The sequence below is a fragment of the Mastigoproctus giganteus genome, chromosome 7 (assembly GCF_048544385.1).
Source record: "Mastigoproctus giganteus isolate SK-2022 chromosome 7, ASM4854438v1, whole genome shotgun sequence".
Taxonomy (NCBI): domain Eukaryota; kingdom Metazoa; phylum Arthropoda; class Arachnida; order Uropygi; family Thelyphonidae; genus Mastigoproctus; species Mastigoproctus giganteus.
Genome location: NC_143581.1, coordinates 140,729,854 through 140,754,915, shown reverse-complemented (window position 1 = coordinate 140,754,915; position 25,062 = coordinate 140,729,854). Strand labels below are relative to the sequence as shown.

At 37.7% G+C, this 25,062-nt stretch overlaps 1 protein-coding gene across 4 annotated transcripts in view; it reads left to right on the top strand.

The window, feature by feature from the left end:
- The window catches only part of LOC150083232 (protein hu-li tai shao-like), a 346,406-nt gene that overhangs the window by 74,830 nt on the left and 246,514 nt on the right, over nt 1-25,062 (top strand). For all 4 annotated transcript variants that reach the window (XM_090377923.1, XM_090377924.1, XM_090377922.1 and 1 more), the window contains exon 3: nt 16,742-17,036. In XM_090377923.1, the coding sequence (XP_090234049.1) occupies nt 16,742-17,036 (295 nt within the window). The remainder of the gene's footprint in view (nt 1-16,741; nt 17,037-25,062) is intronic.

The window sequence follows — 25,062 nt, the reverse complement described above, 5'->3', positions numbered from 1 at the left end:
GTCCTCCCTGCTGTAATAAAAATGATTTCAATTATGCATGGAGAAAAGTACAGCAACAATTTAAATACCATTCCGCTATCCAGAGAGACACAGTTATCGTGAATAACCTAGAATTCAATTTATTAAATCGATTGAGAGAAAGTCCAATTTTTGCAATGCAGTTAGATAAATCCATAGATATTTCAAACCTTGCTCAACTAATTGTATATGTCAGATACTGCTACGAGGGAGATATTTTGGAGGATTTTCTATTTTGCAAAGCTTTGGAAGAAAAAACGACGGGCGAGAATATTTTTGATGTTATAAATATTTTCTTTCAAACAAATAATCTGACGTGGAAGAACTGTGTTGCGATTTGTACTGATGGTGCGGCTGCATTAACAGGAATAAAGGTTTAAAGGACAAAGTAAAGGAAGTTTCCCCAAATACAGTTTTTAATCATTACATTATACATAGGGAAGCATTAGTAGCGAAGGAAATGCAAACTGATTTGTACGAAGTTTTGAAAGATGCAGTAAGTGTGATCAACTTTATTAAAAGTAGAAGCTTAAATAGCAGACTTTTCACTATACTTTGTAATGAAATGGGATCCACTTTTGAAACGCTTCTTTTATATACGAAAGTGAGGTAGTTGTCCAGTGGTAAAGTGTTGCGATGTCTTTTTGACCTCAAACATGAAGTTTAATTGTTTTTATCAGATACAAATCAGAACCTTGCCCAATTGTTTTCAAATCAAAAATGGCTTGGAAAACTTAGTTACCTTGTTGATATATTTGAAAAACTTTTAAAAAAAGTTTTTATTCAAAAAAAAAATTTAAATTTAAGTCTTCAAGGACAGGGAACAAATATATTGATACTCAGTGATAAAATAGAAGCTTTCAAGAAGAAACTTAATCTTTGGAATTTGAGCGTAATAAGATTGAAATGTTCCCATGTTTTTCTGATTTTGTTAATAGCAGTAATATGGACATTTTACAATTTAGAGATATCATTGCCACCCACCTGACAATGCTAATTAAGAATTTTTCCAAACGATTTCATGTTTCTCCAGAAAAAAAGTTGTATTGGATTCGTGATCCCTTTGCTTTTGTTATTTCTTCAAGCCCCGAAATTACCATTGAGCAAAAGGAAGATCTTATCGACCTGTCGTGTGACGAAGCATTACATGCTCATTTCAACATTACAACTTGTGAAAAATTTTGGCTTTCTCTTCGAGACGAGTATCCAGAATTATCAAAAATGGCGATACAAACACTACTACCTTTCGGGTCTACATATTTATGTGAGGTTGGTTTCTCAAAATTAACAGCTATAAAAACAAAACAGAGTCCAGACTTGATCCAGAAGATGGCATGAGATTAGCAATTTCAAATATTGAGCCAAATATTATCAGTTATTCAGGCCCATCCTTCTCATTAATTGTGTTGTTGTTGTTAATTTTTTTATTGTATTGTTTTGTAAATGTTCTTTTTTTATTGGTTTGTAATTTTAATTGAAGAATAAGAATTTGATTTGTTGTTTTTACTGTATTCAATTAAACAATTATTTTCATGTGTAAATTGAAAAGAAAGAAATGTTCTATTCCTTTCTTGGTACTCGAATAAAATTGTCTACTCTATAATTTATAAAATGCTATTTTTCCTCTAAAAATTTCGTCATCCCGCCTCTGTATTTATGTGGGGGGGTCTCGTCAATTTTATATTTAATAAAGGGGGTTGCGAGCGAAATAAGTTTGCATGCCACTACCCTGGGGGACTCCACTAATAACATTAGTCCACGAAGAGCAGCGCCATTGATTACCACTCTTGGCTTCTCCCACTCAACCACCCTATTGTCCATTGTAGCAACTTACCCTTAATACTATTCTGCTCCAATTTGTACAATATTCTTCCATGTGCAACCAGCATCCATTGATTACCACTCTCTGTCTTCTCCCACTCAACTACCCTTTTATCCATTGTAGCAACTTACCCTTAATACTATTCTACAGCTGCACTATAGCCACAGCAGCTTTTGTGCCATTAAACACACACACACACACACACACACACACACACACACACACACACACACACACACACACACACACACACACACACACACACACACACTATTCTGCACGAATTTGTACAGTAGTTTTCCATGTGAAACAGTGTCAAAAGCTTTCCTCAAATCCAAGTATGATATCCAATCAGTTTTGTCAGACAAGACTTTCTCTTAACAAACCCATTACGTGTCTGAATTATTGCTACAGTCTTGTCTAGATGATCTTGCAAAGCATCTTTAACCAGTGACTCCATTATTTTACTCAGAACAGAAGTTAAACTAACAGGTCTGTAATTACTCATGTCAACTTTCGATTCCCATTTGTGAACTGGGGATACATTTTTACATCTCCAGTCCGTGGAGACTTCCCCTGGTCCAACGATACTGTCATAATTATGGCTAAGGGTTTGCTTAGTTCCTTTGCCACCTCCTGTAATATAATTGGATAGATCCCATCCACTCCAGGAGCAACAATTTCTCCTCCACCTTGCTCTCAGTTATTATAAAATCATTAAGCACCCTGTTAGTTTGATAAACTTCTGGAATTTTCCTCCTTAACTCCTCATGTGTGAATGTAGATGCAAAATACTCATTTAGTTTGTTAGCTCTCTGAGCAGGATCATCAACAGTTGAACCATTAATATCAAGTGGACCAATCTGATTCATCACCTTCCTTTTAGATTTTATATAAGTAAAAAGTCTGCTGTTTTTCTTAGCATCTTTTGCCAAAGATTTCTCTAATCTGCCTTCCCTTGCCTAATCTCCTTTGGACTTGATTGCGGTCTAGCTTATATTGGTCATAAACGTCTGTGTCGCCTGATAATTTATATGCATCCCATGCATTTTTCTTCTCTGCTAAGAGAAGAAAAATGCATGGATGCATGGAAAAATGCTAAGTCTCATTTGACAACCATTTAGGCATAAACCTTGAACAATATTTCTTAATCAGTATGAAAAACCTTGTAGCTTCCACAATTAATTCCTTTAGCAATTAGCATTAGCAGGGCACATGATGCAAGGAAGCAAGCTTATATAGCATCAGCCAAAAAAACACAGACCCTCCTATTTCACCCATCCACTCTCTACAAATGTTTGTCTAGTTCTGCCTTGAATCTGTTTAAGCTATCAGCTCCTACAACGACAGATGGAAGTTTGTTCCAGCAATCAACCACCTGCTGGCTAAATGCCAACTTCCGCACATCTATCCTACAACTGTCTTTCCTTATTTTGAATTTATGCTGTCTGAGGTGATTATTCTGAGTTAGAGGAAGAATCTCATTACCATTAAGCCTGCCCAAACCATTCAAGGATTTATACACCTCATTCAGATCACCTCGCAGGTATTTAGTCTCGAGACACTGTAATTTGCAAAAATTAAGCCTTTCTTCGTAAGAGCAACCCTTCTTTCCATTCACTAATCTTGTTGCCCTTCTCTGTACTTATTCCAACAGCTCTATATCCTTCTTAAAATGAGGCCTCCAGACCTGTATGCAGTACTCAAGGTGTGGCCTGACCATTGCCTTATACAAGGGGATAATCACCTCCTTATCCCTGCTAGAAAAATTCCTGTATATCATTGACAAAACACCATGAGCTACTCTTGCAGACCGTCTGCACTGCTGAGAAAACATATGTCTGTACAATTACCCTCGGGTCCTTTTCACTCTGTACCACTGTAAATGTAGTACCACACAGTTGATATGTTATTATGGGGTTAATGCTTCCCATATGCAGTACTTTACATTTGCCAATATTAAACTTAAGTTGCTACCTCTCATCCCAAATGCTCAACTTTTCTAGATCCTGTTGCAGCAGCTTACTGCCTTTAACAACCCTGCTGACCTTTGTATCGTCTGCAAACTTGGACGTTACGCCTGATATACCATCATCAGTATCATTGATGAATACAGAAAACAATAATGGACCCAACACTGAACCCTGAGGGACTCCACTAATAACATTAGTCCACGAAGAGCAGTATCCATTATTACCACTGTCTTCTCACACTCAACCATCCCTTTATCCATAGCAGCAATTTGCCTCTAATGCCACACTGCTCCAATTTGTGTAGCAGTCTACCATGTGTATCAAAAGCCTTTCTAAGATCCAAATATATGATATCAAAATTATTCCTTGCATCCAGTTCCTTTGTGACTACATCATAGTATCCAATCAAATTGATCAAACAAGATTTCCCCTTAACAAACCCATGCTGTGTCCGAGTTATAACTAAAGTCTTGTCTAGATGATCCTGCAATGCTTCTTTACCCAGTGCCTCCATTAATTTCCCTTGAACAAAAGTAAACTAACAGGTCTGTAATTACCTGTGTCTCCCTTCAATCCTCCTTTGTGGATTGGGGTCACATTTGCACATCTCCAGTTCATGGGTACATCCCCTGAGTCCAAGGAAGCCCTCATAATTATGGCTAATGGTTTGCTTACTTCCTTTGCAGTCTCCTTTAATATAACTGGATAGATTCCATCCACCCCAGATGTCTTTTGTCTTTCTTATGTTTATCTTCAACAATTTCTCCTCCACTTTACTCTCAGTTATTTCAAGATTATCTAGCTTCCTGCCAGTGTTTAATACACCTCTGGCATTCCCCTCCCTGAATAACTCCTCATGTGTGAATGTAGATGCAAAATATTCATTCTGTTTGTTAGCTACCTGAGCAGGATCATCAACAGTTGAACCATCGATATCAAGTGAACCAATCTGATTCATCCCCTTCTTTCTAGAGTTTACAAAGGTAAAGAACTGTTTTCTCTTTTTCTTTGCATCCTTTGCCAAGGATTTCTCGTAATCTGCCTTTGCCTGCCTAACCTCCTTTGTGACTTGGTTACAGACCACTTTATATCTATCATAGGCTTCTGTGTCACCTGTTAATTTATATATATTCGATGCATTTTTTTTTTTCCCCTACCACATGTCTAATTAGTTGATCTGACATCCATTTAGGCCTAAATCTTGAACAATATTTCTTAGTTGGGATGAAAAGCCTGGTAGCTTCCAAGATTATTTCTTTGAATGCTTCCCATTTTGAATTTGCTGTTGGTAACATCATGAGTTGGTCTCACCTTATAGAACTTAAATACTGATGATGTTACTAACAGCAAATTCAAAATGGGAAGCATTCAAAGAATTTATCTTGGAAGCTACTAGGCTTTACATACCAACTAAGAAATATTATTCGAGATTTAGGCCTAAATGGATGTCAGATGAACTAATGAGACATATGGCAGATCTCTAGAAGGAAAGGGATGAATCAGATTGGTCCACTGGATATGATGGTTCAACAGTTGATGATCCTGCTCAGGTGGCTAACAAACTAAACAAGTATTTTGCATCTACATTCATACATGAGGAGTTATTCAGGAAGGTGAATGACAGTGGTGAAGTAAACTCTGGCACTGAGCTAGATGATTTTGTAATAACTGAGAGGAAAGTGGAGGAGAAATTGTTGAGGATAAACATAAAAAAGGCACCCGGGGTGGATGGGATCTATCCAGTTATATTAAAAGAGGCAGCAAAGGAAGTAAGAAAACCCTTAGCCATAATTATGAGAGCTTCCTTAGGCTCAGGGGAGGTACCCATAGACTGGAGATGTGGAAATGTAAACCCAATTCACAGAGGAGGATGGATCAAAGGCTGACACAAGTAATTATAGACCTGTTAGTTTAACTTCGGTTCCAGGAAAATTAATGGAGGCACTGGTTAAAGAAGCACTGCAGGATGATCTAGACAAGACTTCAGTTATAGCTTGGACACAACATGGTTTTGTTAAGGGAAAGTCTTGCCTGACCAATTTTATTGGATACTATGATGCAGTCACAAAAGAAAATGGATGCAGGGAATAACTTTGATATTATATATTTGGATCTTAGAAAGGCTTTTGATACTGTTGCACATGGGAGACTTCTGCATAAATTGGAGCAGTGTGACATTGGAGGCAAATTGCTGCTATTGATAAAGGGATGGTTGAGGGGGAGAAGACAGAGAGTGGTAATCAATGGACACTACTCATCGTGGACTAATGTTTTTAGTGGCATCCCTCAGATTCAGTGTTGGGTCCATTGCTGTTTTCTGTATTTATAAATGATATTGATGATGGTAGATCAAGCTTAATGTCCAAGTTTGCAGATGATACAAAGGTTGGCAGGGTTGTCAAGGACACTACTGACACTATGCTGCTGCAACAGGATCTGGAAAGGTTGAGCAGATGGGCTGAGAGGTGGCAAATGAAGTAACATTGACAAATGTAATGGGAAACAGTAATCCCAGAGTAATGTATCAACTCTGTGGTACTACACTGACAGTGGTAGAGAATGAAAAGGACCTGGGGTTAATTGTGCAGGCAGATTGAAATTTTCTGAGGAATGCAGACGAGCTGCAAGAGTAGCTCATTGTGTCTTATCAATGATATACGGCAATTTTTCTAGCAGGGATAAGGAGGCGATTATTCCCTATATAGGTAGATAGGGGAACGATATCTTATATAACACTGAGGGAATAGTTATATATCTTATATAACTATTCCCTAGATAGGGGAACAATATCTTATATAACACTGACCGAATTCCCTTATGCACGATTCACCTTCGTGTTTTCAAGAAATGGCAGTCAAATGAAGAGAACATTCTGAAAATGTATTTATGTTTTTTATATCAGTGAAGGAGAAACACACTTCACCATAATAACGTAAAAACCAACACAATTCCAGTGAGGTGTTAATAGTGTATCTCTGCCTTTACGGTGTTGTTTATTCAGTTGCTATACACAGTTTTGTTTATGTGTATCAGGCGTACCTCCTCGTTTTGTAATTGTGCTCTATTCCCTAAAAATGAGTAAACTACTGAAAAGGAAGCGTCTTGGTGAAGACACTGCAGATTCAGATAGAAAAAGAAAAGCAATATCGATAAATAGAGGCGGACTGGGTCAAAAATTCTTACCCGGGAAAATTCAATGTGGCCTCATACTAGCCGAGTGGTCAGGAGCGGGAGTACAGTAGCACACGCTCCTTGAGTAGACCGGAGATCAAGCCTCTGACTGCTAAATACAGTTGATCTGCCAACCTGCACTGGGCCAGAGTGGCAGATTATGATCCATTTCCCTCAACATGAATGGCTGAGGAGACTTCCATCCTGCAGTGGTTTGATAATAACTGCAGTTTACTTTTTTTTACCATACTATGGTTTATGGCCAAAATCACAGCGGCCTCTGGCCCACCGGGGCTTCCCCAGTAAGGCTTATGGCCAGTCCGCCTCTGTTGATAGAGAAAAAATATGAAATTGTGAAACGCTTTGAGCAAAATGAAAGACCGTGTGATATTGCAAGTGCTACAGACCTAAATGAGGCAGCGCCAAGAATTACAAAGAATGCAGAGAAAATAAAAACAACTTTCATAACAGGAACAAGTCAAAGTGTAATTAAAATCCATTAGATTAAGACACAAAGAATTGGAAGAAATGGAATGGCTGTCATCTGTTTGGATAGAAAACCAAACAAAAAAACAAGTTTGCTTACGATAGAAGCAAAAGCATTAGCAATATTTTATTACGTAATAGTTGTAATAAAATATGTATTTTATTACAATTATTTATTGTGTTTGGTAATGTTTTGGTTAGAAATGTCTGTTCAATCTTGGGTGGTCGGCACCTAACCCTATTTTTCCCATAGGGCCTGTTGTTTATATTGCATGATTTTGCATTGCACAAGGGTTTCTAGGAACACAACTATCTTGCTATGCGAGGACTGACTGTATACGGCAATGGTCAGGCCACACCTTGAGTACTGTATACAGGTCTGGAGGCCTCATTTCAAGAAGGATGTAGAGCTGCTGGAATGAGTACAGAGAAGGGCAACAAGATTAGTGAATGGAACAAAGGGTTGCCCTTACGAATAAAGTGAAGTTTGAAGTTTTTCAAATTACAGTGTCTGGAGACTAGGCACCAGTGAGTAGATCTGATAGAGGTGTATAAAGCCTTGAATGGTTTGAGCATGCTCAATGTTAATGGGATTCTTCCTCTTTGCTCAAAATAATCATCTGAGAGAGCGTAAATTCAAATTGAGGAAAGACAGATGTAGGATAGATGTGCAGAAATTTGCCTTTAGCCAGCGGGTAGTTGATTGGTGGAACAGACTTTCCATCCCTTGTTGTGGAAGTTGATAGCCTAAATAAATTTATGGCTCAGCTGGACAGGTATTTCAAATGAACGGAGGGGTGAAATGGGAGTGGTGTTTTTTTTTTTTTTTTGGCTGATGCTGCATAAGCTTGCTTTTTTACATCATATGCCTCTGCTAATGCTTTGATTTTGTGTTTCTTAACTAACAGCCTAAGCCCTCGTCCCTTCCTGTCCTGTCTATCCTTCCTGTACACTAGCAATTCAGGCTCATCAAATTTATTAACTATACTCCTAGCATGGGCGTACATGCAAGTATACATGCACTGTTTCTACTCTTAGTTAACACAGCACGTGTATTTACTTGTTCTACTATGACTCGCAGAAGTCCTGGAAATCCCCATTGCCTTGCTTTCCAGGCTGATACTCAATTGCATTTCAGTAGAAGCAGTGCAAGAATCACTTTCACCTCTGCCAGCGGCTACTGTTAATCTCTTAGTCCGTGTATCCCCCCTCCCCAAGCTAGCAGTTTTCCGACCCACTTAAGTCTGCCTCGATAGCATTAACAAATATTCTTGCACCATTTCTATTTAAGTGTATCCCATCCCTGTAGAAGCAGTCTTTCCTGTTAACTTGCACAGTCTCTCCAGGGCCAAATTGGTCGACAAGACTCTCATCATATACTCCCTCCTATCCTGTCTGGGAAGAATTGCAGACACTTTCAAATTCAACCATAACTCATGGCTTTTTTTTTTTTCAATGTTGACCTGTTCTTGTTAAGTAATTCCGCCAGTCTCCTACTCTTAATATTATTAGTGCCAACGTGTACAACAGTATCACCCATTGTGCCCTTAAAAGATGATATCTGCTCTACAATGTCAACAACTTTTGCACCTGGGAAACAACCCTGGTCCCGTTTCCCCGACAATAGTCACCGACAATGCAGAATAGGCAGAAGTCGGCAGAGAAAGCTGTTCCTTTGGAACAGCTTATTCTGCCTTCGGGGTTGCCACTGTGTTGCGTGATGTTCAAGTGCAAGCTCTGGCATTGATGTGGACAGATCAGAGCTTGATGAGCCCCTCAATTTAAATCCTTTGAGGGCATCCATATTGGCCTTCAAGCTCGCATATAGGCCCATAACAACGCTGAGTTGTCGGCTGATTTCCTCGTCGTGCGCACACGAAAACATTCCCCTTGGCAATATCATGTGCCGTTCTGGATTGATCCACAAACATCAAACAAGCAGTGCATTTCAAAACACTGTGAATCAGAGGACAACTGCCCCTCCCAATTCTCCCCGTAAATGGTTCCCACTGTACAGAATTTAAAAACTGTGAGACCGCTGTATTCACCTTTATGGAAACAAAAACCCTTCCTTTTACCTCTGTTGGTAATTATGTCTTTAAGTAAATCCCACATCAGTATACTATGATCACTGCCACCTAGTGGTTCCTTTATCTGCAAATTTTTATACGCGAATGAACGCTGCTGATAGCCAGATCAAGAGTATTACCATCTCTGGTTGCCTCTTGAAAATGCTGCTGCGGAAAACAATCATCCAATAAATCCACAAGCCTTGCTAATGTGCAAGTGACCAACTCACAAGTTCCAGTCACTATCTGGTAAATTAAAATCTCCCGTTATAAGATATTCTGGTTTACTAGCCCACTTGTTCCGTTTTGGCGGGAAAACGGTTGCGCACAAAGAAAGGTACTCTTATACACAAGAATATATTTAATATATGCTGAAATTCACATTTACCCTCACAAATAACATGTCTCCAGCTAATTCAATCAACGATTTATCCCAATTTTTGGAATTTTGAGGCATTGCAATATCACAAGCTGCAATAGTAGGATCGCTACCACTAAATCTGTAGCAGTCGGAAGTGCATTCAAAAAACCAACACTAGCTAAAAATAACTAGAACTAACAAGCTTAGCTGAATAATACTAGTTGTTTTCATCTATACACAACGTGAATAATCCAAGATCCATGGTTTTTGAAGCCAGAAAATCCAAGAAATCCTCGCTGCTATCTTTGGTCAATGTCAACCGTTTACATGAAGTGGCGCTTCTTGCTGATGCGTCCACTAACCTCCACAACCGCAGCGCCACTCCCAAAACTGCGACACAGCGAGAGATGTGTTGCCCAGCACATTGTCATGATGAAGGACCCAGTTCTTTGTGGGCCACTTCTCTGGAAATTTCCTCCTGTCAGCTTCCCTTAACCGCCTCAGGATGTCTCAGTAGAACTTTGTATTGATGGTCTGGCCAGGTGGGATGAATTCCTTATGGATAATCCTGTGAATGTCCAAAAAACAGATCAGCATGGACTTTGCATTGCTCCACACTGCTTCATCTATGATGCCACTAAAACACTGAATCAAATTGATAAAATACCTTTATTAAACAAAAAATAAAAATACATATACTGACTGTATAAACTGTATATTAAAATAAAATTAAAATGAAATAAAATGGTATAAAACAAGAATAAAATGCGATAAAATATAAAATTAAAAGCGCTAAAAAGATGTTTAAAATCACTAAAGACCACTAAAACAGGAGCTTTCGGCAGCAGCGGCCACCTTCATTCAGCAATAATGGTTGCAAGTTATCTGACAAATCTATATATGTACACATATGCCCCAGCAGGTCCCAACACAGAACTATGGCATCTGAGCACGGTCCACTTCTTGTGCGTTGGAACCGGAAAAATGGAATGAACCATTCTAAACCATTCATCTCTCCTTAGGATAAGGGCTTCAAAGAGTGGATGACTGCGACAACTCTTATCCCTATTAAGTTTATAGCATCCAGACGAACATATCCTTAAACTCTCTAGCCATTTGAGCAGGGAGGGCCCTTCCTTTCCTAGATATGTGTATACAGAGAAGGCCAACGCTTGAAAACTAAGGTTTATAGAAAACCTATGTGTCTTGGCCAATACACACTTTAAAACTGCTTGGGCCGGTTGCCACAAAAATAGTGAGGTTAAGGCCTTAATGGGAAGGGTGGGGTTCCACTTCTCCATCTGAAGAGAGGGGCGACAAGACTAAATGGGTTTACAGCTGACCTAGTAATATACGGTTACCCCCAGAGTATTATTGAGGGGGTGTTTAAGGGATATGAGTAGCAGTCGCATGCTTTTACACCTGTTGCCACCACATACATTCCCCCACTATCTGGGCATTTCAGAACCCGTATTTTACGTTCGTGTAACATATGCTGTGTGCAGCTGTCATTTCGGAGACTGCACACAGTAGTGTCCACAATCAAAGATCCTATTGTGGATAATGACACTAGTGGGGTTGTACATGAAATTGAGTGTCCGGATTGTGGGGGAAATGAAACGTAGGCTTCGTGATTGCCTGGAGGAACATGATAGGACCCCTCAAGACAGCCAATTACGTGGGTTCAGCCGTAGCTGAACATACCTGGGAAACTGGGCATGGCATTACAGCTAAAGAAGCTGTGATCGTGGAGAGAACTCGTGGTTTTTGGAACTGGAAATGGCTAGAGAGTTTAAGGATATGTTCGTCTGGATGCTATAGTCTTAATAGGGATAGGGGCTGTTGCATTCATCCACTCTTTGAAGCCCTTATCCTAAGGAGAGACAAACTGTTTAGAGTGGTTCGTTCCATTTCCGGTAAAAATGCACGAGAAGTGGATCGTGCGCAGGTGCCATAGTTCGTGTCACAGATGTGCTGGTGATGTATATGTGTACATATATATAGATTGTCGGATAACTTCCAACCATTATTGCTGATGAAGGTGGCCGCTGTTTCCGAAAGCTCCTGTGTTTGGGTTTTATGATTTTAAACATCTTTTTAGTGCTTTTAATTTTCTATTTTATCGCATTTTATTCTTGTTTTATACAATTTTATTTCATTTTAATTTTATTTTAATATACAGTTTATACAGTCAGTATATGTATTTTTATTTTATTTTTATTTTTTGTTTAATAAGGGCGTTTTATCGATTTGATTCAGTGTTTTAGTAGCATCATAGAGTTCCTGACTCCAGAGGCCTCTTCAATGAATTGCTCCTCACTTTCGGGCTTTCTTCGGTCGGAGCAAAGATGGGCTCTTCCACTGGGATGATTGTTGCTTGGTTTCTGGGTCATATCCATATACCCAACTCTCATCACCAGTGACAACCGTAGAAAAGAAGTTTTGATCACTCACTCCTGACCCATTCCTGCTAACTTCCGTGTGATGCTGCTTTTGGTCTTCATTCAGTAGCTGTGGCTGCAATCCTTCTCGTGTTCAACTCATCTGACTAAATCCACTGGCATGTGCTGTATGATAGTCCTACACTGCCACAAATGCTGTGGATGGTCCGCCTGCGGTCTTCATGGATCGCTGCCTGAAGTTTTATGACATTTTCTGGGTTGGTGCTCGATGATGGACACCTAGAGCAATTGTCGTCATCGACCGACATTCGGCCGTTTTTAAAACAGTTAAACCAGTAGTAGGTCTGTGTCTGGCCTAAAGCATTGTCAACAAAAGCTTGTTTCAACTTATGGGTTTCTTCTGCTGTATTGTTAAGAAGGAAACAAAACTTGATGCAAGCATGTTGCTCTCTCACTTCAGCCATTGGAACAATTGCAAACTAAGCAAAACACACTACCAAAGAACTGCACATAAATATTCAATCACTCTATCCAGCCCGATGCCATATGGAACACTGATTCACAAAGGAGGCATGCAGTGTTATCTAGTGCCATAAGTCCGTACTACACGTGGTTCCCGTGCAACATTCAAATTTTGGGAACATTTGGGGAGCACCTCATATATAGGCAGCGGCATAACTTTGAAATTAAAAATTGTTAAAAGATAACTATTTAATTTTTGTCCTTCAGCAGCTAATTTTTAGTTTCCCCACCTTAAGTACTCATAGGTCCAGTTTTATCTAAGTAAACTATTGTGTGACTTTATCTGTCACTGAGAAATAGTCTTTTTTTTTTTTTTTTTTTTTGTAGAAATTAAAACTTGTCAGTGCATTTTCTTTTGAAGAAACTTATAATACATAAATGAGCATAAAAAGAATTTATATTTTCAACAAAAAAAAAAAATACCCTTTTAAAATTTTCAGCAAAATATTTGAACCAAACATCCAGTATAGAAGCCATCTTATTAAGTTTAAGACCACAAAAATACTTTAAACTTAAATGTCATTTTGAAATGTATGTCACGTATATCCTTTAAAATGTGAAATTTTTATGTGAAATATTTTTAAAAATTCATCTCTTATCTGAATTACATCTTTTTATTTCTTTAGATGACAATAAAAGTTCTTCCTGGCATGTACATTTAGCAACTGGAAATATTTTTTTAATCCATTTTAAACAAAATGGACATCTCTCTCTCTCTTAATGTCTTGTTCAGTTTTCAAGACACAGTATAAATTTTCCTTACTGCAGCATTGCGTTTGTTATTGCTTTGTTGGAATAAATGCAACAAATTCATTTCCAGAGTTTTCCTGAATTTAAATTGAAGAGAATATTCACTCTCAGCTTTACCAACTGAAATTAACCTGGCAACAGTCATACACACAACATGACTGTAACAAACAGTCATGTTGTGTGTTTGTCCGTATTTCTTCTTTTGTTAATGGATCGAAGTACTTATCATGTGTAATATTTAATTTAAACAATATTTACATAAAAACAAAATTAGATAGTGTGAATCAGAGCTGTAATGCTCAATACGTTCTACGTTGATCTTAATATTTGTAAAATAATAAGAGAGTTTACCTCAATATAATACGTAGAACACTTCTGTGACAGAAGTGTTCTACATACTATATTGAGGTAAACTCCTCTTATTATTTTACAAATAAAAACAAAATATAAATGTGCGAAACTAATAGTCACTTCCATTTTCTAGTTAAGAGTGCAAAATTTGAAACTTACATATGCTCGCATATAAATGCATTTAAAAAAAAAAAACACACATTTTTTACATAACTAAATGTAAAATAAAGGGGAACTACTCTCTGTAGCAGGTGCCCCACCACTTGTCAGCTGACATGCCAATTTCAAACCATACCATGTGAGCAGCCTACCTAGCAACCCAAAGGTCACGGGTTCGAATCCCGCCTCGGGCTTGGATCAAAGTACTGCAAAAACCTTGGGAGATGCATTATGGCCACAGAAGCCGATGCGCCAATAACTACTACCAAAAAAAAAAAAAAAAAAAAGTGAGCTGCATATTGTTTACAAGATGCTGAAAGAGAAATTCAAAAATATGAAATAGTTGTGTTGGACCTGACATTCTTTGCTCCTATAATTCTAAGTAAACAAAAATTTTTCACTTTCTGAGCAGCTTAAATAAGTTTAACTATATTTAGGAAGGTAGAAAAAAATTCAGATTTTTAATCATTAATTAACGATTAATGCACAATAGTTAGTTTAAGGAGGAATCTATTAGTTCCTGCATGGACATTTAATGTACTGTTTTTTTATATATTAACTTTCCATTTCATTTTCTACTTTTTTTTTTTTTTTATTCTTCCTCTAGTCCTGGTAGTGACGAGTGAATATCATTTACCAATTGCACAGCATATACACTAAAAGGACAGAATTCATGGGATACCTGGGTAACGCAACACTGTCATCCCTCTCACCAGAGGACGAACCCACCATTTAGCAGGTATATAGGTATGCTGCATTCACATAGATGGTAATTCAATGTCAGTATGGATAAATGTCATGAGTTAACAGACTTTGAAAGAGGGATGATGGTGGGTGTCCAATGCATGGGTCACTGTATCACGGAAGTGGTACAGAAATTGCACTATCCCCATTCGACAGTATCAAGAGTGTATCAGGAATGTGCCATTTCCGGAATAAATAACATCTTTTCGTGGACAGCGCTGTGGGCGGAGAAAGGTAGTGGGTGAACGTGGCCGTTGATGTCTGTCTTGCATTGTTTCAGTCAAACAGAGAGTGACAGTGGCATAAATCACTGCCGACGTCAATGAGGGAGTTGCCAGAAACGTCTCCACCAAGACCATCAGGCGATCATTAGCTGCAGTAGGTTATGGGAACCACTGACCCACCTGAATCTCATTGCTAGTACCATGGCACAGGACCCTATGCCACAACTGGGAGAAAAAACATTGGCACTGGACCTTGGATAATTGGAGACAGGTCTCCTGGTCCGATGAGTTCCGTTTCCAGTTATTTCGAGCAGATGAAAGGTTGCGTATCTGGTGGAAGCGAAACCACAGGAAGCTATGCACCCGTCATATCAACAAAACTGTTCAGGCAATTGGACGGTCGGTTTGTTTTGTTATTTGGTTTTTAGGAGCATTAGCAACTAAGGCCATATTGCTCCGGGATATGTGGTGGCCATTCCCTGACCTTTCCGCATCCTCCGTATTTGGTGGTGACGGGCTCGAACCCCGGTCTAATGAAGAAGCATGTGCTGCGCACTGCTGCTCCTTCCCACCTGGCTACGGAGGCGGCAGGACGGTCGGTAATAGTCTGGGACGTGTTCAACTGGCACACTTTGGGACCTCTGGTATGTCTAGACGCATCTCTAAATAGTCCAGGTTATGTGTCCATCCTTGCAGACCACCTGCATCTCTTCATGGTCCTTATGCACCCACAGGGCAATGGACTCTTTTGGCAGGACAGTGCGCCTCCCCACAGAGCCGTGGTGACTAGAACATGGTTCAAAGGGCATTCCACAGATTTTACCAACATGGAATGGCCTCCCCGTTCACCAGAAATGAATCCTCTGGAGCATCTTTGGGATGCTGTGGAAAGGTCCATTTGAGCTTTGGATCCTCCACCCAGGAATGCGACGGAATTATGGACAGTAGTGCAGCAAGCATGGATGGAAATACCTGTGGGATGCTTTCTTGACTAATTAATGGACTCAATGCCTCGCTGTGTGATTACCCTTATCCAGGCGAAAGGTGGGCCACCCGTTACAAGGTAGGTATCCCATGATTTCTGTCCACTTGGTATATGTGCTAGTGCTAACGATTTATGCTGTTGGTGCCCAGAGCTTATAAAAGTGAACTGTACATATACTCTTATGTTTGCAAAAATATATCTAAATAAATGTCCTATGTTACCAATAAGATATCTTGTAAATAACACAAATATATATAACAGTCTCAGAGCAATGAGACATGAATACAACTAGATTTAAGTTTTTCATTCTATGGTCCTCTGTTGACAAAAAAAAAAAAAAAAAAAAATCATTAGTTAAGCCCTTCCTTCTGTAACCAATGAATATTAAGCATAAAGAATACAAAGGAAATATGCTGAAATTTAGGTGAGACAGGATTTGCAGTTCACAACAGAATAATGTTACTTGCCATTGAGCACTTTTGTTCGAAGAGAAAATCATCAAAAAGATTTTCTGAAGAATGGCAAAATATTTCTGCTGAAACTGTCTTAAAAAACCAAAGTTTGCCCTACACCTTATTACAATTTTGTTTTTAGCCATTTTATTACTGTCTTGTTTTTATCTTAACATTTGATAATATGGTGTATAAAAGATGTACATTAAATATTAATACATTTTGTTATATCTTGCAATTTTTACTTTGCAGTCAGGTATTTAGAGAAGAATTAGAACGAATAATTGAAACACAGATGAGTGAAGGTAGTGTTCCAGAAAACTTGGCAGCTCTGCAACAAGTAACAGAACTTTTATTACCACATAATGCCCGTAGTTCCTCTGTGGTGCGTGCAGGCAGATGTGCAATACCCATTAATGATATTCGTGGTGTAGATGGCTTGCGCTATGCAAAGGGAGAAAAACTTCTTCGATGTAAATTAGCCTCTGTATACAGGCTTATTGATGTATATGGGTGGGCTGATGAAACTATGTTTAATCATATTACGGTAAGAACCTGTTTATTTTATAGTTATTACATCATTTCTTTATGTATTATTTGTTTCAAGTGAAACCTCTATTGAAGTTTTGAAGGAATACTTTTCTTCTTAGGAAACAGTTGTCTACTGCAGGTTTTTTTTTTTTTTTTTTTTTTTTTAATATTATTATTAGATGTCTTGTACTTTCTGAATTTTATAAGATCTGTAATAACCTTAAGTTTGACGAAAATTTATAGCTGTTGTTTAACTCAGTAAATAAGAATCTTATATTGCTGTTCTTTCAAAATATTAGAGAATAGATATGAAGAGAAAAACTGAATTTGCAAGTACATCCTATTGCATATACAGGGAGTGGAATAGTTGATCAATTAGTAATGTATGAAAATGAGTTCATTATGAGTGGGGCTGCATGGTCTTAGTGTCGTAATTAATGCATTGTTATCAAAAGAGCAGATATCAGATAATTTATGAGAAGGGTGATTGTCCATAATAAGGATCTGTTATAAATGACTAACTATTGGGAAAGCCCATGGTAAGTAGGAGAAAGCTAACTTACAATTGGAACTGAAGTTTTTTCCATAATTTACGCAAAAATCAAAATACAGTGCTACATAAAATCATGAATACCTTCCAGTGCTATAATGAAAGCCCATATCTCCTGCTCATTTCATCATACCACATCTTGAAAACTAAGAGTAGCTGTGAACATAGCTGCTCTTAGTTTCTAAGATGTGGTACTCCACTGTATAAGCTTATCATATGCAGGTGGAATAGATACGTTTGTTTGAATTGGTGTTTTTTAATGGAGGTAGCAGTTATTGGAGTTGGTGAAACATGAGGTGGTGCATTGAATCTTGTTTCATAGTGTATCACCAGGGATAAATGTAGATGAGGAGGAAGAACAACAAAATATTGGTACCAGTGGTCTAATGTTGGGCCTGGTAGTTGTTAGGCATGTTAGCATATATGTTAATGTGCTTAATTGTATTAATTGGATTTTCACGAAATTTTATATATGGGCTTTTTAAAAAGATTTATCAAACTATTCCAAATTTCATTAAAATTGAATCTGGCAAGTTATTTATTTATTTTATTTTTTACCCTTGTCCTCATGCTGTAATTTGACTCCCAGTAGATGGATTTTCATGAAATTTTATATTGGACCTTTTAGAAAGATTTGTCAGCCCTCACAAATTTCATTACAATCTGCACTGCATATTATGTTTGTTATTACCATGCTCTGGTTGGAGGAATGAATCAGCAGGGTTGGTGAATATGCAGAAAGAAACATTCTTGGTTCACGCTTAAGTCATTTTTGTTTGTTATAAATCGTGAATAATTACCATTTGCTGATGTGCCCATTAACTTGTTCTTTCTGCCCATCACAGTTGGAACTGATTGCAAAGATTTTGTGAACTCTTATGTGAGCTGAAATTTTGTTGCATTCTGCTTTTCCCTGTATTGTTAGTGTAATGCCCATCTGGAAATGGAATGTTCCGGAATGACAACACTGCTGTGCACAGCATAACCGGAAAGGATTATGTGGATAACAATATCTGTAATTCCCTTTCATAAAATTGAAAACTTGAGGCATCATTTGGAAATACTACTCATCGGGTAGTATTCAAAGTTTCCAATGAATTATGGAAAGCCAAAGGAAACCTACAACAGGTACAATTGATCTGTAATAGTATGACAGATAAGGTCAGAGAGGCCAAGCCTGCATATGAGAAAGCATTGGCTATGAATTATTATATAAATTACATCAATGATGGGACAGAAGGCATGATGTAAAAATTTGCAAATGTTGTAAAGACTGGCAGAGTTGTTAACAGCACATCCTTCAGGATGACTTGAACAGACTTCAGAGATGGTCAGAGAAGTGGCAACTATGTTTTAATGCTGCTAAATGCAAGATTGCTATTCCCCACTTGGGGAATAGCAATCCACAAAAATTATACACGTTGTGGGGTTGATTTAAAAACAGTGGATGACGAAAGGTATCTTGGAAGTTACAATATGGGCAGATATAAAGTTTTCTGAACAGTCTAAACAGGCAGCCAGAAAAGCCCATGGTATCCTATCAATGATTTATTAAACGTTATCCTGTACAGATAGGGAGGTCATAATCCAACTGTATAAGGCAATTGTAAGACCACATTTAGAATACTGTGTTCAAGTATGGAGACCTTATCTGAAAAAAGACATTGAGCTTCTTGAAAGGGTCCAAAGACAGGCATCTCAAATGGTGAGGGTGGCAGAAGGATGACCGTATGAGGAAAGACTTCAATTATATGAGCAACAGAGCTTGACCGGACACCTTAAAAGTGAACTGATTGAAAGTGACAAGGCTCTTAGAGGGATTAGTAAGATGAATGAAGGCAGAATTCTCACTGTTATAAAGAATTCCAGAACTGTGAGTCATAAATTTAAACTGTGGGGGTTAGATTAGATTGTAGGAAGTTTTTGTTTAGCTAGCAAGTCATTACCGTATTTTCCGGCTTATAAGATGCACGGGCATACAAGACGCACCCTAGTTTTGGCCACATATTTTGGAAAAAATAATAACCCTTCTATTATCCTTCGATACTGTTTACGGTGAAACTAAGAAGTGATCTTTTACCGACTGATGTAAACAAATATGGTGACATGGCGTGATACGGGACTTAATCAGGGGATAGATATTAAAAATAAATTAAATGGAGTTGCATTTATTTTTTTTTAAATTTTTTTTACTAAATGGACTTACAGCATGGAGTTTTTATTCAATTCATAAAACACAAGAAATTTTTAAAAATATTTATTTGTTCTAAAGATTATATAATGTCTGACATTTTCATTTATCTACTACTTGTATTTTAAAGGCAATTGTGTAGCAATGTCTTCTCAACAACTCCATCATAACAGGGTGTCCTGAAATTTATAAAAAAATTATTGATAAAGAAAATAATAATAAAATTAAATACGGTAACATATTTTTCTCAAAATAATGGTATACGCTTGGGTAAATGTTCAACCAATAATGAAATGTTTGTTTCTGAAAAAAGCTGACAGAAGTAATGTAACAGAAATTCTTACTCACCCTAAGACAAATACGGGCGTCACTTTCTTTTGTAAAAGACAGTTGGAATTGAAAAATCCTGATCCAGTCTAATTAGCCCGCCATACCATAAAAGCGCGAGATCATATTATAGAGAAAGCAAACAGATGGGAAAATGAAACAAGTTTTTACTTACGTCTGATTGTGAGATTCATATCATGCAGATTTCAACAAATTTTCCATGAAAAAAAGATTACTGGTATGTATTGTTGCCATAGATTGTAACCACTGATAATTGTTAAAAATATATTTCAACAGACCAATCTTAAGTAAAATTGGTGTGAATTTCAAAGGGAAGTTTTCAGAACTCAGTTTACCGGCACTGCGTCATCGAAAATGCATTGCCGGTAGTCTTTAGGCCTAATGTGACATTGACCATATAAGACGCAGGGTGATTTTCCAAGTATATCTTCGCGAAAAAAAACCGCGTCTTATGAGCCAGAAAATACGGTAATTACTGGAACAAGTTGCCTCACAGATAGTTTGAATAAATTCAAAGGTCAACTGGATTGGAGTTACCGGTGTGATGAGGGAAGCACATATTTGTATTTTCTTATCTACTTTTTTTTTTTTTTTTTTTTTTGTCAGTACAGAAAACGCCTGTGACTTTCTTGCACAATGTGGCAATTACTATTACTAACTGTTGTACAGGTGTGGGACCATTTATCTGGCTACCCAGTAACCTGAGGGTTGCCAGATACGGAGGGTTTTCTGGAATTTGGGTAGGCAGGCCTAAAATGCACAGAAGAAATGCAAGAAGATAAAATATGAATATTTATTGAGCTGAGCTGATTCATATCAATGACATGTCATCATCAGACGAAATATCTTCAGAAATATCTCCACAGTTTGGGAAGATGTAGTTGAGAGATATACACACCAGAAGTTGAAGGCTGGGATTCAGGCATAGATGCTGTACATGTGCCTGTAAAGTTTGCCTTGGAAGCCAGTTTCTCAAATATATCCTTTAGAGTAAGTTGATTTAGATATTTTGGGCTTTTTTTTATAAGCAATTCTTGAATTTTATAAAGAGACATTATATGATGCTCTGTAGCAAAACTCCTCCGTTCCATTCCACGAATCAGTTCTTCCATAAGGCATTATCATTCTTTCAATGCCTTTTTTTTTTTTCCAACAGTATCATCATCCTCGTTATTTTCATTCATTACCATGTCACAGATTTCACTGTCTGTTAGTATGGAGGTACTCTTCTACTGCATCATAATCCAACAGCTGGGCCTCAGGACATGACAAACCTTTAGCAAAATTCAAGTTATAGACAGTTTTCTTCTATCTTGACACCCTAAGTCCAATGAAATCATGTTCATGATCATCATCAAACACTGATTCTTTCCATTAATTATGCCAACTATATCTTTAGTGTCTTCATCAACCCTGTCCCAAGCTTTTGCATCCTTGATATTAAAATCTTTTTGAAATGTCTTTATTCCAACCTTGTTGCATTCTATGCATGAATTCATTCTTATAGACCTCAGTATCCCTTGATCCATTAGCTGGATCAAGGACGTACAGTTAGGTGACAGATATACAGCAAACACATTATCTTTGATAAGAAACTGTGCATCAGGATGTGCCACACAATTATGAAGAATTAATCACAATTATCAAGGATTAACATTATCTTGCTGTCACTGGGCAGCCCTGCAGACATACATTGTGCTTTAGCCTCTGGTATAAAATGATTTTCAAACCAATTAAGGAAGATTGGTTTGGTAATCCATGCCCGTTTGTTTGCCTTTTAAATAACTAGGAAGACACTTACTCCTTTGAAAGCTCTTGGATTTTCGCTTTTACCAATAACAAGCAGTTTCATTTTATGTGACCCCACAGCATTTGCACAACCTAAAACTGTGTTGTCCTTTCTTTTGAGTCTTTAAACCCACTGGGTGCTGATTCCTTGGGTTCAACAACAGTTTTTCTAGGAATATACCTCCAATATAAAGAAGTCTCATAAGCATTATACACCTGCTCTGCAGTAAACTTGTTATCAATCAATTTTGCAAACTTGCCCAGTTATGCCTCTGCAGCATCATAATCAACTGATGCTTTTTGACTGCACACTGCCAAGATATGAAGACTATTACATTTTTAAAATTTTGCATGCTAGCCAAGATGTATACCCACAGGGTGTTGTTATGCCTAACTGCTCATGGAAAAGTTTTGCCTTGGCCATGATAATAGAAAGACTAAGAGGGTATTTTTCACTTCGGTGCTGTCGGGTCCATTCCAGTAACACTATTTCTACGTTCTTTGTCTGGTGTAATGTTTTGCTGAGTTCCATTAACTTGGGTAAATCACTATCACCATAAAATTTTAACAGTTTTTCTTTCTGTTTCATCAAATCATAGTAGATAAAACAATGCAATACTCATCACACAAAAACTTGACTGATGCACCTTTATCCAGACGTTTTAGTAACTTCACTTTATCCTTAATGTTTAGAGATGTGTTCTTCCTTTTGGAAGGCCTGCAGAGAAACCTCTGGGTGGTAAACCCAGAGGTTTCTCTGCAGGCCTTCTAGACTATGGGTATAAAAACTACAGTAGTAAGGATTTTTAAAAATAACTTTTATATTAATATTCTTAGGACTTTTAAAGCAATTTCTTTTTCTTTCAGTCGTGTCTGATATTGCCAGTGTGTACGTCGTCATTCGGTTTGTTTCTTAATAGCAGATGAATATTTTTAGTTCATATTAAATGGGAAGCGATTGCAAATTCTCAGACTCGCAACTTCACAGACAGTAGATTTTCTTTCAGTTATCTATAAAATAGTGTGTAATAAAATTTCCATTTGACGCTCCCTTACAAGGTTGTGGGCACATGTCCCAATTGCTCTGCCCTCACTACAGCTCTGTATATGCAGTATATATGTATACATGACTAAATTAATATAAATGTTGTTAAAAACACTAAGGTTGTGGGCAAAAATACTGATAATGTAAGCTTTTTAAATATTTAACTTTATTGGTTTCCAGTTTTTGCAACTTCCGGATAAATGTACGAGAACCTACAGATTCTTTTGCAGAAAAATATGCTGTCAAGAATACAAATGGAATATCTGTGCTGACCTAAAAGTGACAGTATTGCTGACTGGGTTGCAAGTGGATACACTAAGTACTGCTGCTTTTTATGTGAGTGGAATAGCTGAAAGAAGTATTGCCACTATGGAGTGAAAAAATGGTCAGATAATTCAGAAATACACCAGGCCAGAAAAATGTAGCACTCCTTTAGTGGATAAGTCAAAAATCTGTTTATCTCCATTGCACATCAAGCTAGGTGTGATAAAAATATTTGTGAAAGCAATGGACAAAAAAGAGAAGGATTTTCCTTCCATTTTGAGTCGAAGGTTTCCTTGAATCAGTGAGACCAAGATAAAAGAGGGAATTTTTGTGGGTCCTCTAATCAAACTGCTATTCGAAGATGACGAATTCACTAAAAAATTAAACGATACAGAAATAAGAGCCTGAAAGGCATTAGAAAATATCTGCCGGAACATTTTAGGCAATGATAAATCAAAAAATTACAGTGAAATTGTGGATAAGCTAATTTTAGCATACGGAGAGTTGGCGTGCAGTGTGTTGTTAAAACTTCATTTTGTGAGGCTCCCCTTTATTTTAATACTTTAATTTTCAGTTTTTTAGATTTACTACAACTTCTATTCCTTCTCTCTGTCTCTATCATTGACCCTCTCCCTTTCCTTACTACTCTGAGATCTTAGATTAGTCATTTTCCTTTGTTTAACCTTATCTTATTTTATACCTACTATCAACTAGTTGCTCTTCCTTAACAAGTGTTAATTCAATTTCTCGTATCTTACCATACGATTTCTTATTGTCCTATTAGCTAGACTACTTAATTGTTTCTTGCTCGCCAGCTGAATTTTACAGTTTCAGCAACTTTTCCTCCACTACCCACGACTCCTCTCTCTTATCTCCTTTTTCTCGACTGCTCTTTTTCCCTTTTCCCCTGAATCGCCCCCCCCTAGTCCAGAGGGTTTTTGTATTTATTTTGCAATACATCAAAGGAGCCTTTATCGATGACTTTTGCTTGTTTTCATTACTTCCCTTTCTCTTTTCGTTTCTGTCTCCAATCTCCCTAACTTTCTCACATTCGGCCTATTGCTCTTCCCATATATCCTTCACAACCCACACTCTAAACCTGAAATCATGCTACACAGATCCTCTACTCCTGTCTACCACATGACTTTCCCTCGTTATTTATCTCCTTTTCCGTGCACGGTTCCCCTATAGCGTGGGTCCGTGTTTTAGCAGGCTGTATCTGGATTCCTTTCCTAAGCTGCTCCACCCGCACAAACACTTACCACTTATTTTCTTTTGCTAGAACACATTTACTTTTTTGTAAATTTAAAATTACTACTTCCCGCTGTACGTTAACACAACCAGAATTATCCTAGAAATTTTTGTAAGATCAACATCTTACAATTTCCTACATTCCCATTTAAATTTTTTTTTATTGAAAACTTCGATGCGGTCCCTGATAAACATGGTGAAAGGTTTAACCAATATATTTCTCAATTGGAAAAAAGACACCAGGGGAAAATGGAGTAAGGGGGGAAAAATGCTTCCATTTCATCCCTCCCTTCATTCCAAATACCTGTCCAACTCGGCCTTAAATTTATTTAGGCTATCAATTTTAACAACAAAGATGGAAGTCGATTCCACCAATCAACTACCCGCTGGCTAAAGGCAAACTTCTGCACATCTATCCTACAAACTGTCTTTCCTCAATTTGAATTTATGCCCTCTCAGGTGATTATTCTGAGCAAGAGGAAGAATTCCATTAGCATTGAGCATGCTCAAACCGTTCAAGGCTTTGTACACCTCAATCAGATCATCTAGCAGGTGCCTAGTCTCCAAACACTGTAATCTGCAAAACTTAAGAATTTCTTTGTAAG